This window comes from Phalaenopsis equestris, unplaced genomic scaffold (assembly GCF_001263595.1).
Source record: "Phalaenopsis equestris unplaced genomic scaffold, ASM126359v1 Scaffold000002, whole genome shotgun sequence".
Lineage (NCBI taxonomy): Eukaryota > Viridiplantae > Streptophyta > Magnoliopsida > Asparagales > Orchidaceae > Phalaenopsis > Phalaenopsis equestris.
Window position 1 is genome coordinate 80,718,702 of NW_018164444.1, and position 16,049 is coordinate 80,734,750.

Genomic DNA, 16,049 nt, shown 5'->3' on the forward strand with positions numbered 1-16,049 from the left:
GGTATCACAAGATCAGAGAGTTGATTGCTTCTGGAAAGATACTGTTGCAGAATATTCATACTGATGAGAATGCAGCTGATATGTTGACCAAGCCAGTTACCATCAACAAGTTCTTGCATTGCTTGGACTTGTTGAATGTTTGCAGTTGCTAGAGAATCATGGTGGCCCAACCCACGGTGGTGCAGTAGTGCAGATCAAACTCCCAGGTATTTTTCTCCTAAAGGGCTGGATATTCGCCAAGGTGGAGATTTGTTATGGTATGACTCATATACCATATAGGAACAGACGCTAGAATGAAGCGGAGCGGAGCGAAGCAGAACGGAAGAATCTGTCCAAATTGGGAAGTTACGTTGGTTGGGGTGCAGCCCCGCGGTATGGTACAGGGGTAATGTTGTAATTACATATTGTGCCTAGGGTTACTCCCGTGGTTATAAATAAGTCCGTTAGTAACCCCAGGAGGTATCCCTCTATTTTGTAACATCTTTTCTGAATATTGAAAGGAAGTCGCCGCTCTGTTTCCGATGACGTAGGCATCTTTGCCGAACCTCGTTAAATCTCTGTGTTCTTCTGGATTTGTATCGTTCTTGTTTTTCTTCGCCCTAATTTACTAAACAGATGGAATGCTAAAAGTTTCTTGAAAGCAGAATGGAGGAATTCTTGAAGGTAGAAGAGAAGGTTGTAGGGAATTTACCAAAGCTAGGAGGATAGTTCTTGAATGGCAGTCAGAAGTTAATATGAAGAAAAGTCCTTCAGCTCTCTCAAGATTTCAGCAATGTAATGAATTGGAATTCCAGAAAATTTCCCTAGAATCAACTTCTGAAGAGAATAAAGGATTGGAGGGAAAACAAGGAGCAATGGAGAAATCTGGGATTCAAATTTCAGCAGGGAGGCTGTGATTGGTTTCTCAAATCAATATGGAAGAGATATATAGATGATTTCCTCTCCAAAAAGAGGTATGGTTGCTTCACTTCTGAAAACTGAAAACTCTCTCAGGTTTTCTATTCCTCTCTGTTTTGGTGAAGAATCGACTTGTTATATTCAATTTTAGCAATATGAGAGAATATGAAACGTGGGGAATGAAGAGAGTGAAGGTCAGAGAGCTTTTGGGAAGAATATAAGCAGTTTTTGCTTTCCAAAGAAGATCGTGTCTTCTTCAATCTCAAAAAACGAGAACCTACAGATTTCCTTCTTTTTCTTCTCAATTTTGCGATGAATCAATTGCCGTTTGAAAGTCCATAATCACAGAGTCCTCATGCCTAGTAAACCGATTTGCAACTTATTCTGATGGAATGCAGCCCATTTACAGAAGCAACCCCGCACAATAATCTCTCAAATCATAGTTCACAACCTAGACATTCATCCATCTGAACCAGAAACCTCGATCAATCATAATACTAGGGCGTAAATCAAAGGCAAGCATTCGAGAGAAAACGGAAAACAGTAACACATAACTTACCAATGAATCTAATACTGTAACTAGAAGTACTCGTGAATCATAAAAAAAAGAAAATAATAAATCAATCGACACATCAAAGACGATTACATATCATCTGATGAGAAACATAAGGTAGAAAATCTAGGAAACCCAATCTTGCAGAGTTTCGATTCACCTCGGATTGTTCTTGCAGAATAAGGGGATCCTACCGATTTGATCGGACGGAAATGGACCTTGCAGACCACGATCAGCACGAAGAAGGGGATCCTACCGATTTGATCGGACGGAAATGGAAGAAGCCTATTCTCGCGCTCCGAGGAATCGCGGTCTGCTCTCCTGCTCGAGACAGGGATCCGGAAAAGAAAAATTAGGGCTGCAGTGGGAAATGATGCCTAATTTGCTGATGTGGCATGCCTATAGCGGTGAGTTTAAAGTCAGAGTTCTAAACGGAATGAAGTCAAACTGCAACTTAATTTTATTCAAATAGACTATATCATAGAGTTATTACATAAATAGCATTCAAAAAATTTTATTTTAACTCTTTGGCACGATAAACTTCACTATAGCTCGCAGATAGCATTCTATTAAAGTCTCTATAACTCAAAGATCCCCAAAATTGAGAAATTTTTTTTTATATTGAATGTGAACATAGCTCTCCGTGCGTAGTCTAGTAATATGTCGTCACACTTGTTATACCAGGCCCACATCATAAACAATGCGCGCTCAACTGCACCAATAACTCCTGCAGAACAATTCTAATAATTGTTTTAATAAAGCCACAATAGCCCCCAATAACACAGTGCGGTAAACTGCTCCAATAAACTCTCAATAACGCCGCAATAACCTTCAATAACACTTTTCGTGCGGACTCCAATAATTCACAATAACACCGTGAGGTGAACCGCGAACCGCTCCAAGAAACCCCAATATAGCACTGCGTGCGGACGCCAATAACCCCCAATAACCATGCAGTGTTATTGAGGGTTATTGCGCCGTTATTGAAGTTGGAGATTTTGTATTGAAGGAGTTATTGTCATTGCCTGATCCAGCTTTCACGGAGTTTCTTCCCCAACTTACACGATTCCATTATATGATTTTTATGTTTAGATTTGGTAAGAGATTGAGGTTTGAGATATGTAAATGCATTAGAATCGTAGTGTCTTGAGATCTAAATGCTGATTTAGATGACTAAGAATCAGATTGGTTTCTAGTTTTAGTGTTCTACGATCTACTAGTGATTGTGAATTTTGTTGTTTATGAGCATGGGGGCTGATTACAATCTAAGCTTTCATAATTGGGTCTTTCCTTCTTCCTTTGGCAGTAAGCTTGTACTTCGTTCCAATCTCGGGCAATATGAAAGTTTAGGTGTTTGATGTATAAATACATTAGAGTTATTTTTTTATAAAATCGGAGACTGTAACTTTAATCAATATATGTGTGTATGAGCGTGTTGTGTGCCCCAATCTTTTTGTTGGCATCCACAGTATAAAACCTCTCAAGGCGGGGGTTCAAATCGCCTCTGACATAGTTGACATTAAGGAGGCGGTGCTCAAATTGTTTGGCACATTAGAGGTGGCTGGAGGCTCGTATAATAGTCTCGGATCATTTCTTTAATATCCCAAACTCACACGATTCCATTATATGCTTCTAATGTTTAGATTTCGTGCCAGATTGAGCTCCGAGACATGTAAATACAAAGTACGTGCATCACTGCAGATGGGCATGTTCTTGAAGCGATAAAATTTGAATCAACTCATCCATGCCAGGGAATTAATAGGGCTCGAAGTAAACAGGCTAGATCTGCTTGGGTTGCTTGCTCAATTATAGACATTGCCAAGAAGGATTCAGACATTACTCTCAAACAGATCAGCAACAACCTGGAGTCAATTTATAATATGTTACTATCATATATGAAGCTGTGGACTTCACTAGAAGAAGCACGGGATATCTTACTTGGATCGGCTCGAATTATTTTTAATTTATAAAATTATATATAATGCTAAATAAAATCAAATATAACAAGCAAAGAGTTCATTTCAAGCCGGATCGAGCGGATTTTGAGCTACAACAGATTCAAATAACTCGAAGTTGAGCCAACTCATTTCAATTTCGGGGCGAACTGAGCACGTCTTATTTTCTAGCTGAGCGGGCTCGAAATGGAACATAACGACCCAGAACCCAAACACAATCAATTCGAGCTGATTTCAAGCTATCCTAGCTCGGCGCCAAATCGGTTCCTCAACGGCTCGACTTATAAGCAATTTTTTTTATTTGGATAAATATCAAATAAAATAAAAAATGTTTCATATATGTATAGATAAATTTGGCAATGAAAAAAGTTTATGAACTTCATATAAATCATATTTTGATGCTTTGATGCAGCTTAATAATTGTTGTATGAAATTTAATATGAGAACATAAAAAAGTAAAATAAGCACCTGCCACGCGCCTGTAGCTCAGTGGATAGAGCGTCTGTTTCCTAAGCAGAAAGTCGTAGGTTCGACCCCTACCTGGCGCGTTTATGTAAATATTTAATTTTTTTTTTATTTTGCAAAAACGTCAGGATGATGGGTATTTTTTTCGAAAGTCAACCGAAAAAATCTAATGATGTAAAAATAGAAATATTTTAATCTTACATATAAAATGCTACATATTTTATTTAATATTAAAATAGATAAATTAATTGTGATTGACAGGTCATCAATAAATTATAATCATCCTACATGAATTTTGAGAGATCATACGAATCTAGAGGTAATTTATTTGAGTAAAAAATATTCATATGCGATAAAAAGTCATCCGTAACTCTGATTTAAGTTCGATAAGACAAACTTGGTGCTATCAAAACTAGTCCAATCTCAGTCAAATGAAAGTTATATCAAATCATTAAACAGTTATTAAAAGATTTTAAAACACATTTGGGAGTTCAAACGGATGTCGAATCAAACGTCTCGTCAGATGAATCTGACGAGCTCAAGATCACTCAATTGTGACATCATTAAGGGCCCGTTTGGGGCAGCTTATAAGTGCGATGACAATTTTGAAAACACCGCCGCACTGTTTGTTTTTCACATTTTACCTGATTATATGTAAATGACGTTTTTTTTTTAGAATACGCGATCGCGGGTTATACCTCGTGATCAGCATTTCGAACGCCGGTTGGGGATAAATTTTACGCACCTACCCCTCACGACCCCGCTTCCTGCATCGTGCCCTAAAAATCTCTTCCGCCGAATGGAAGCTGCGCTTACCTCCGCTCCCGATAGCCCACCCTCTTAAATTATTGATTAGAGTAAAATATAAATTTTTTATTACAATTTACGTTACAGATAATTTTAAATTTTTTTAAAAAAAATTTATCTACAAAAAAGTTACATATAAGTTGTTTTCCAAACATACATAATAAACAACTAAACAACTTATCTAGAACAGAGACAGAATAGTCATTTATCTAGAATCAGTTATTTTCCAAATGCACAAACCAAACAGTCAGTCAGTTTATCCGGATCAGCTGCTCATTAGCAGATTATCATGATAAACTGCTTATCACCAAAAACTGGATAAGCTGCAACTGCCCCAAACAAACCCTAAGACACTCAAATATCTTCAGATTGAAGGAAGTTTTTGGATCATCTGATCAAAATAGTTCATATTACTACATTAATTGCACCCAAAATACTATAAATAAAGTCTCACCCTTCTCACAAGAGGGGGAAGCTTGAGTCTTGTGAGAGAACATGAAGTTTTGAGAATAAATTGAAGTCCAACACCGTCCCTACATTGTCGGTCGTTGTCGACCACTGCTGACCGTCGTAGACCACCGCTAAACTTCGTTTACCACTGTCAACCGCTTTCGACAACAACCAACCACCGTCGAGCACTACTGTCATCATTAAACACCACTGATGAACATCTCGATTACCGCTAATTGTCGTAGACCACCACGAACTAGACGTCGTCAGTTGACATTGTAACTTGAAAAATCTAGTAATCATTTCTCATCTGGAAGACAATGGGTATTTGTAATCATAAAACTATAATGAATTTTTACAACTGAACCAGACACTATGATTTTTTTTCATTTACGAGTTTTTACATTAAAAAACTTCTGATGTCATCACTACTTTTCTTTCACCTAAGTGTGTGTTAAAATCTATTGCAGTGTTCAGACGATAATCAATTATCCTATCATCGTGAATTTTCTACCACGCATCATTGATTTTAAAAGACAGTGTGAATTAATGTAATGGTTTGATATGTTGATTTTATTTTGGTTAAACAATCTAATATTAGATTTGAGTGGGCGTTAATTTGATTTGTGTTCGATCTTAAATTTAGACCTAAGTGGAGGTGGCTTGATCATTCCCTATGATTCAAATATATTTGATTTGTGCTTAATTCTGTTTTAGTTTTGTGCTCAATAAGATGTCCCTAAAATCCTGCAGCAGCCCTTAGGTCTAAATCGAGGTTTAAGGATGCTTAATCCCTTAGTAATAGTTGATTAAGTAATTAAGTTAAAGTTTGGGAGACTTAACTTGATTAATCTATGGAGGCAAGAGGACAACATTGGTCTCTTAGATGCACTATAATGCACTGGGGAGGAGAGGAAAAGCTAGAGGAGTTTGCTTGAGTTATAATCTAATGTAGGGGCAAAACCAACAAATATCTGTATTGCGCCCCCCCCCCCCCCCCCCCCCATAGCTCTGAATAGGGGCTAGACTGGGACAACGAAAGACAAAGTGATATTTCATGAGGGGCAATACTTATATTTCTAGAGAGGTGAAAGACCAAATTGGGAGAGGGGGGGCTCGTTCTTCACAGCAATCCCATTTCGACTAATGCAACCATAGCAGGGTTAGTACAACTCCATCCAACCCCTTGAGGCGACCCAATAGACCACCCTGATTGATTTGAGTAAGCCCCATAGTGTAATTAAGCTCGGGGGACCAGGGAAGCGATTATTTGAAGCTTTTGGCCACACTGGACTCCTTTCGACCAAGGTTAGAGAGATACAATGAAATGCATATCAACTCAGGGGCAACTAAAGTTGTTTGAAGCATTTGTAGAAGAATTTATTCAAAAAGCTGCGATGGCAATTGCAAAATTATATTAATTTCACAAAATCAGACCGTAATTTTCTAGCAGTCATTGCATTTTAATCAGTCTGGTTGAAAAAAATATATTTCTGCCACAAAAATTTCTAGAAAGCAACAATAAAGCAGCTCCTCAAAACATAATTATGATGGCGGTCTTAAAAAAACCAGACGAAAACTGGCCCCAAACGGACCCTAAGGTTATGCAGGTTTCGCTCCATTGAGCATAACTTGGAGTTATGTTTAGATATGAGTTGAGCTCAGTTCTTTTTATGCTTGAGTTTAATGAGCTGAGTACCATTAAAGTTGACCCTATGTGTTCAGCTAATTAAAAAAAAAGTTAAATGGCAATTACATACATACCATCCAGTTCCTATGGATTTACATATGTAGCATTTAAACTTTCCCTTTTTACATTTATAGCACCCAAATCTTACTAATAAAATACACATTTAAAGCATAAACAGGTTAGCATGAATGTAAAAATTGAAATTTAGTTGTTAGATATGTAAATACATAAGAATCGACTGACCTACATGTAAATCATTCAAGAATACCACAATCAGCTCCCAGCAGAACAAGAGCTCATACAAGTATCATTTGGACGAGAATGGTTGTCATTTTATGTCAGGCCAAAACTTAGATTTTTACAAACACGACATCCTAACTATGCATGAAACTGTGGATTTCACTGTTCCACACTGTTGAAAAGTGTGAATTTTGGTGTGAGATATGTAAATACATAAAACTTGGCTGTTGTGTATGTAAATTCCCTTCTGTTTTTACACACACCCCAACTCACGCATCTCGCATATGCAAGGACTTGAACGCAAGACCCCTTGGTCGAAAGAGAAAGCTCTGAACCACTAGACTAAATTGGTTTACATACAACTAATGAAGCTTTTAATCTTCAAGGATATCAAATTCATGAGGCATGAAATCTTCAGTAGTCCTGTAATATTTTTCAGGAGAATACAAGCCCCGAGTTTGTCACTTGGCTAGTATACAAACATGCAAACCTCTCAATCATATATATAAAGGAATGGTCAAAGACTATTATACAAGTCTCCAACCACTCTTAATGTGCCTAACAATTCGAGTACCACCCTCCTTAAGGCTCAAGTCGCTAGATGGGGATTCAAACCCCCGACTGGAAGGGTCTTACACCAAGGATGCCAACCAACAAACCGCTACGCGGCACGACATTTTCTATATCTATATATATATATATATATATATATATAGAGAGAGAGAGAGAGAGAGAGAGAGAGAGAGAGAGAGAGCACACACAGTTCACATAATATCATTAGTAGAGGGCACGAACCTGATGAGCAAATCAGGAGTTCTGGTGGCCTATCTTCATGAGCTGTCCCCAAACCTGATGAAGCTGAATGAGGATAAAGATGTTAAACACTCAGACTGAAAAATAGCTCTACAGGAGTTGTATGAACATGGCAGAACTTAGCAAGAGCAAGATCTGTGCTTACGTTCTGGTGACTTTCTCTCTGGACATTGTGACGTTGATGCCTTACGCCATCCCTTTCTGACTGAAATTCATAACCACAGAAAGAATTTTATGTAAAAAGATGATTGAATCATGCATCGAAACTAGAAGCATGAACTACCTGTAAAAATATGCCGTTATATTTTAAAATTTGACATTTTTTTATTGTCATTTCTTTTTAAATTCACGCAGCATTTCTAACTTTATAATATATTCAAGAATTTGACACATAGGTAGTAGTGTGAGTGCATATGTATTCTTCTTATTTTAGTGCACATTACTTATTTTTGCTTGCACAATTTTCAGAATGTATTGTTGACCTCCATATATAATTCACGAGACAAACAAGCATTAATAATGAACATTAGGATGTTGCAGTTGCCATCAAAGGTGTTCAAACGTTCATCGATCAGAAAATGAGCCACACCGTCTCTTCTACAGTATCAAGAATTTTTTAGGAATGCCACTTGCGAACATTAAGGTCATCAAATGTGCGGTCATGCAAAATGGAATTGATTTGCTTCAAATGCATTAGTCATTGTCAAAATTTCCCAAGGAGGGACCTCCTATGGCTGAAAAAGAGCAAACATGAAAATGACGAGATTCGAACCCAGCATCGCACGGCAAGTGAATTTGCCGTGATCATCGCTATGAATGTTCAAATGAGCTCCGTTCGCAATCAACTAGAAAATATATTCATATTGCTTGTGTGTATGTGTGTGTCTATATATATTGACGAGGGGCTTCCTAGGGGCTAAACCGACTGCATCAACTGAACAGGTTGGATCAGCTGAACTGGTTCCAATAGGCGAGCAGGGCCAGCCGGTCCATGTTTATGGGCTAGGGTTGCCGCTCAAGGGAAGGGGCCTCCCTCTCTTAATTATCTACTATGTATATGTATTTTTCTTGTGTTAGAGTTCAATTTTGTTTGAGATTTCTATCAGGACAGCCTCTGACGTCATTTTTCCCTTTATTTGATAGCAAGAAAGTGCTCCAACTGTAAGTCGTCCCGAGATGGTATGTATCTTTCCCTGTTCCTACTTGTTTTGCTGCTCTAACATCCCTTCTGCTACCTTTTCCGCACCACTTTGCTCCCAACCACCAGCTGTAAGTCATCCCGAGGTGGTATGTATCTTTCCCTGTTCCTACTTGTTTCGCTGCTCTAACATCCCTTCGGCTACCTTTTCCGCACCACTTTGCTCCCAACCACCAACTCCCACCCTTCTTCCTGCCGCCAGGCATTTCCCAGCACAGTTCTGCCGCCCCCAGCCGCCAACTCCAACCCCTCTACTTGCACCTGCTCTCTCCCTGCCGTAACCCACTATCCACCTTCCTCCCTAACATAAACCCCATTGCCATCCACCCCATTGCTGTACTGTAACCCCTTCCACCCCTTTCCTGCCCAACCAGGGTTCGTACCCTTCGCCCACGCCCTATGATATCTTTTAAGTTTGTGTTTGTTATATTTGTCAAGAGTCTTTGTGTCACCCTGTTGAATTTTAGTAACAATATTTTCATTCCTATTGTGATTCCGCTCAACTCCGGTATCATTTATATATTCGTCAAATATCTCTTATCTCCGCCTCCCTACAATCATCCCTAACCCAACTTCTACTCATGCCTTATCTTCACATCCCAGCCGCCACCCCAACCTTCGGCACCCTCACCAAACTGCCGCTCCAGCTCTCCCCCTCCATTTACTGCTGGTCGCCCGTTCCTGCAGCTTGCAAAACACCTGCGCCTCTTCCAGACCTTTCCAGAGTTCATATGGAGCCCTTCACTGTGTTGCAGCCCTCTCCTTCCCTTCTTCCTGCTCCACAACAGCCGCCTCAATTCACCACATCAAGCAGCTGCCTTTTTCTCTACCAAAAAAACAATTCCATCTCCTCTCCTCCAAACATCAGCTCTCCAAATCAAGTCAACCATCACCATCTGCTGCTCCTATCACTTCACTAGCAAACTCCACATCTCTTTTGCTATCATTTTCCACCCTACTGGTTCTCCAACAAAAATCTGAAAGCAAAAGAGAAAAAAGGAGAGTACTGTGTGTTGTTTGTCCTCAAAATTACTAAATTGAAACCCAACAATAGACACAAACAAGCACCCCTAAAATGTATCCCAAGTGTGGTGGAGGTCGGCTAGGTGGATCAGAATGACTGGCGGATGTGGTAGCAACAAAGGAATGCTGGTAGCAGAGAGAAGGAGACACAAAAATGCAGGGACAACACATATCGTTGCTGTCCTTGATGGTAGCAGCGAGGGGTTGGGTTGATAGCAGTGGAATCGTAAGAATACGTGTTCCCTGGCTAACCTGGGTCGCAGCGGCAAGGTTGGAGGCCTCAAACAACAAGAAAAAGGCTTAGAAAGGTGTGGTTTGGGATGGCAGCAATGTATAAAGGGAGGGGGGAGGCGGTTGGGCTGCTGGAGGCTGCAGAAAATAGTAAGGTGGCTGTAGGGAACATGGAGACGGCGGCGGTGGAGAGAAGGTTGTGGAGTGGGAAAGTCGAGGATAATCACAACTTCGAACGAGATACAACCGGACCACCACTCGTCATCAGATACAGCCCTAGAAGGGAAAGCCTGGATGCCGATGATTGTCCTGACAAAAAACATGAAAAAAAACTGCTCAAAAACACAAAAAAACAATATATACTAGCGAAATTAAGGAGTGGACCCATCAAGTGCGTGGCAATTTTACGCACTCAGGAGAGTCTGTTGACCCTTGATTTGTCTAGACCGAGAGGTCCGAGTTCACGCATTTAGGGGACAAGTGCACGTGGGAATAGACATCCGTATCAGTTAGGGTTTGGGAGAGATCATCTACCTCTCTAATTGTAGGTGTTTATCCGTTATGTTATTTGGTGTTATTAAAATAAAATATTTGTTTCCCTAAAATTTTGAGAAAATCTACTCTGATTCATACAAAATTGCTATCATAGCAATATCTATGGGAAAGAAACGACATAAACGCCTAAAGGTTTTAAAACACAAAAGCCAACAACAGGATCTAGCGTGCCCTAGTAGACTCCGAGAAGTCAATGACGGGACAGGGCAGGCTAAAGACCGAACCTTGCGATATGGGAAGCCGACGACAGCATTGCGGTGTTCCTATCGAGATTCAAGCTACCTGGGAGCCGACCAGATCACATTTTTACATAGCTAGGAAGCAAACGACGGGATTGTTGCGCACAAAGCGAAATAGTAGCTTGATTCAAAATTTTGGGGCATACAGATGATAGGATCACGGCGAACACAACGATACAATCACTTTATTTGACTTAGCAGGGAAGGAAATGATGGGATTGTGATGTAAAGTAACCAAACTGTATGATACAATTGTGATTCGAGCTAACTGGGAAGCCATCGAGCGTATAAAGTGACGTCTTCATGATAAAAAATTTTTTGGCAGTAATAGCAACAAAAAAAAAAGAAATTTAGAGAAGAAATTAAACAGAGAGCTGAGCCAAATTGAATCTGAAATGGACGAGCATTTCTCCACCATGAATGGGCGGTTCTTGTCCATGAAGGGGAGATTCATAGTTTTGGAAGAAATGATGAAGAGGATCTGGAGTTTCACGCAAAATAGCTAAGGGATCAAGCGAAGTCGTCGGAAACTGACGTGAGCAGCAGCAATCTGAAAAATTTGTTTGGCATCGACATCGTTGCCTTAAGCGAATCTGGAGCTGCGGGATGAAACAAAGTAATCGAGAGCGGAATCGAGAGGCATCACTTGGAAGGAATGAGACATCTAAACAGCTGAAACAAACAAAAGCAGGCGGAATAGAGAGGTCCAATCAGGAGTAGACTCTAGTGATAGCACTTGGTAGAAATAGCACAACATTTGAATAGCGGGAAAGAACTGAAGAAGGCATGGATTGAGCGAAGGAGTAGGGAATGAATTCGAGCGGCAGCATCTGAAGAGAATGAAGCGACATATGGAGATTTGGAACAAGTGGCAGCAGACGAAACAAGACAACGTGCAATTCAAGGCTGGAAAAGATCGCTTCAAACTATTTTGGTCTGGAACAGAGAACCAAGTTGGGTGAGACCTCGGCGGAGGGCTCCTTCCAACTATGTCAGTACCTTTTGCAATGGCAGCCTTCCAGGTGGAAGACGATTCAGAAGTCATGATCGAAAAGGGACGGGTGGAGAATAGTAGGAGAGTTTGTAATTGACTGATTTTGACACTGTAGAGTTTTCATAACGGAGAAAAAATGGTGGTGCTTTGCAATTACCCTATTTTGTGCAAGATCTAGGGGTGCATATCCATTAAAAGTGACATTTGTATTGGAGTGGCCACCACCTAAGACCTTGAAAGGGTTGAGAACATTTCTGGGACTTACAAAATACTATCGGAAGTTTGTGAAGGGTTGTCATTCGATTGTGTGGCCATTAATAGATAAGTTGAAAACAAACTTTCAATGGGGGAAAGCAATGACTCGTGCTTTTGAGAAGTTAAAGAAGATCATGACAAGGGTACCAGTTCTAGTGTTACCAAATTTCAACCAACCTTTCATTGTAGAAACGAATGTTTTAGGCTATGTATTAAGTACGATCTTCGGAAACTGTCAACGATCTATCACTTATTTCAATCAACTGCAAACGATGATAGCTAAAATAAAGTAAGTTTATAAGTGGGAGCCACACGACTTGATCAAGCAAAATAACAAGCTTTTCTAATGAAATACATGGAGCAAAAGAAAATTCTTCCACAAGTGGAGAAAATGGGACATCAGCCAAAAATATTAAGATCCCTATCTGCAAGAATATAGAAAATGACTCAATAAAAGTTGCAGACATAATGTCCTGAGCGTGATAGGATAACTAAAAAGTCTAAGGAAAACAAATGCCTTAAGAGAATATCTGAAGAAAGAAATTGAGAGAGGAATCTAAGGTGTGCTTGCTATTTTATAAGGAAATAAAGGGATAAAAATGTTAAAAAAAAACAAAATAAAAATAATTTTAATTTTAATATTCATTCTTGGATTGAAATGCAAAATTATTGTTGCAAATGGCAACATAAACTATTGCCAATTCTAGTGACAACGCAAGAACGACACTAGTTTCAAGGTCACTTCAGCAATCATTATCATGCATCAATCATTTAAGGCCCACTTGGCACCACTTTTATTTTTTGCTTTTATTTTCGTTTTTACCTCTAGAAAACATACTTGGTTTGTATAATTTCTATATGTTTTTATTTTTCTGTTTTAAAAAACAAATGACCTTAGCATATATGCACGTTTATGTTATATATATATATATATAATTTATGCATGTTAGATTACAAATTACTAAGGTGTTCTTCGGTCGGCAGAAAAAAAAAACATTGCATAATAAATGTGGGATTTTATATTTTCTTCTTCTGTTTCAAAAAAAAAATGAAATTAATGTAATATATGTTAGTCCACGTCAGTTGCATTGACCAACATGCACGACGGCCAGCGAGAAACAATTTATACACAATAATGTATTTAGAAATCATCAAATCCAATAAATTATTCCAAAGTACTCTAAATACTCAAAAAAAAAAATTTAAGACTAACTCTTTTACAACAAAATAGTAGTACATTGTCATCATCAACTTGTTAAGGATCCTAAATCCAATCCATAAGCCTTCAAGAGTTCCAATAACCTCTATAGGCATCTGCTGCAAGTGCCTTGAATGATATTATATTGCTCTTGATAAGATAAATATTTTAGCATTAAAACGTTGCACTTTCATTATTATTGTTACTTTTTAGTGACCCTACAGTTGCTCCATGAATATTATATGTATATCGATAAATTCCTATGGACCAACAAATCATAGAAGTGTTCGAAGCACGTGACTGAGACGAGATTATTTGAGGCATATTCGAAGAAATCTCGAGTCCATACAAGATGGGAGCTCAACAACCTCCACAAAGGTCATTATTCACACCAACTCGGCGAGAAGGATGAGATCTCGCCAGCTCACTTACAAAGACAGCATCGAACTTCATGGCGATATGAGTTGTTAGAGTCTTTTCTACCGTATGATCATTTATGTAGCCTCCCTCAGGGCACATTCACCTCAAACCCGATTGATAAGGGGTGTCCTCCCTTGGGGAAGGAGACTTTGATTCTCTCTCTCTCTACCATATTCCTTATCAACGAGGAGATAATATCATTTGCTCTCTCTTCTCTTATAATCCCTGATCAGGTGGTGCGACAATGCTGACATTTTTAATTCAACATTATAAAAATTGTTACGATGAATATGCCCCTTGAATTTTTGATTCATCAACTCTCTTGAATTCATAGCATCAAGAGCTTCAAAATCATATAACCCTAAATTTGCATTCCCGATTAGGAGTGATTTAAACCATTTGATGCAAGTACAAAATTTAATGGACTCTGGTTAAATAGGCTAAAAGACTCTTGAAATCTATAAATAAATCACAATCCCACAAATTATGGACATCTGAAATATATCTGAAACCAATTAAAGTTTTTAATCACAGAGAATGCTAAGGTTTTATTATCCCTTCTTATAAACTTGAATTATCAAAGATGACATGATATACAAACTAGGAAAATTTACGCATATACCACATAATTTTGATGGATTTACATATCTAACACCCAAGGTTTAATATTTACACTTATAATATCTTGTTGTCATAAACCTATGCATGAAAAAGTGCATTTCAGATTTAAAAAGAAAGTGTTGGTGTTATTTTCAATATGATGTTAAAAATCTGAGTATTATGCATATAAATATGAATGTTTAGTAGATGTCAGATATATAAATACATAAGAATTGTGTGGTATGTGTGTAAATACCCCTACAAACAATTACAGCATCACAAACTGTAAAACACATACCTTTGTCACAAGCTCTCAAACACTCATCTGCTTACCAGAGCATGCATCCATTAGATACAAGCAATCAGGATTGGGAACATAGCCTGCCTCCTTCAGCTCGAAAACCAACACCTTCAACAATAAATAGATACACACATACTCTGGATGAGATTTGCCACCTGAGACAAACATGTGATTCGTGTTGTTAACTTCAAACCAGCTACAACCCGGAAACTTCTGCAAATTCCTTTCTTTCATCATCTTCCTAACTCTTAGAACCCCCTCCGACTGACCAGAGACGGCATGAACATTCGACATCAAAATATAGTATCCAGAATTCCCAGGATCCAGCTCGAACAGGTGCTTAGCAGCAATCTCCGCAAGCTCGGAATTGCGGTGCACACGACAAGCTCCAAGCAATGCGCCCCAAATCCCAGCATCGGCTTCGAACGGCATATTCAATATAAAGTTGTAAGCTTTATGTAGTTCTCCAGCACGGCCATACAGATCAACCATGCATGCATAATGCTCGTTCTTTGCAGATATGCCAAAGTCTTTCATGTGACTGAAGAAGCCAAACCCCTCTTTGATCCGGCCAGTGTGGCTGCAAGCCGATATCAATGTGAGGAAAGTAATGTGGTCGGGCAAAAACCCAACATTCTCCATCTCATGAAACAAGCTAACCGCTTCATCAACCAAGCCATGGGCTCCATAAGCGGCAATAATGCTGTTCCAGGACACCTCGTTCTTCTCCTTCATCGAATCAAAAACACGACGAGCGATGTTTAACTCCCCACATTTGCCATACATATCTATCAGACAACTCTCAGTATACAAATCTGCTGTGAAAGCAGCTCTGATCATGAAGCCATGGATCTCCTTCCCATAATTCAGCGCAGGTAAACTCGCACAAGCTGATAGAATGGAGGATATGGTTACAGCATCACACATCATCCCCTCAGCTCTCATCTGATAGAACATATTGAAAACCTCTTCTGGTTCCCCATTTTGATTAAAGTTTGCAATCATGGAGTTCCAAGCCACAGTATCTTTGTCCAAAATCTTCTCAAAAATTCCATGGCCGAGATCCAGTCGTCCGCATTTTGCATACATATCGATCAGAGAACTCGCCACATAACAAATTCCTTCAAATCCATTCTTAAGAACATAACAGTGTAATTCTTTCCCT

General features: G+C 39.1%; 2 protein-coding genes and 1 non-coding gene across 3 annotated transcripts in view; 2 read left to right on the forward strand and 1 right to left on the reverse strand.

The window, feature by feature from the left end:
• LOC110020450 (putative pentatricopeptide repeat-containing protein At5g09950) overlaps positions 1-16,049 on the forward strand; it is a 52,699-nt gene that overhangs the window by 5,723 nt on the left and 30,927 nt on the right. The gene's annotated exons all lie outside the window — the stretch shown is intronic.
• Positions 3,881-3,953, forward strand: TRNAR-CCU. Its single transcript has one exon. It is a non-coding gene; the product is annotated as a tRNA-Arg (tRNA).
• Positions 7,841-16,049, reverse strand: part of LOC110020466 (pentatricopeptide repeat-containing protein At4g21300) — a 9,775-nt gene continuing 1,566 nt past the window's right edge. Inside the window, exons 2-4 of the mRNA XM_020718584.1 lie at positions 14,882-16,041; positions 8,016-8,075; positions 7,841-7,915 (exon numbers count right to left, since the gene is read on the reverse strand). Coding sequence (XP_020574243.1) covers positions 14,897-16,041 — 1,145 coding nt within the window. The 3' untranslated portion in view covers positions 7,841-7,915; positions 8,016-8,075; positions 14,882-14,896. The remainder of the gene's footprint in view (positions 7,916-8,015; positions 8,076-14,881; positions 16,042-16,049) is intronic.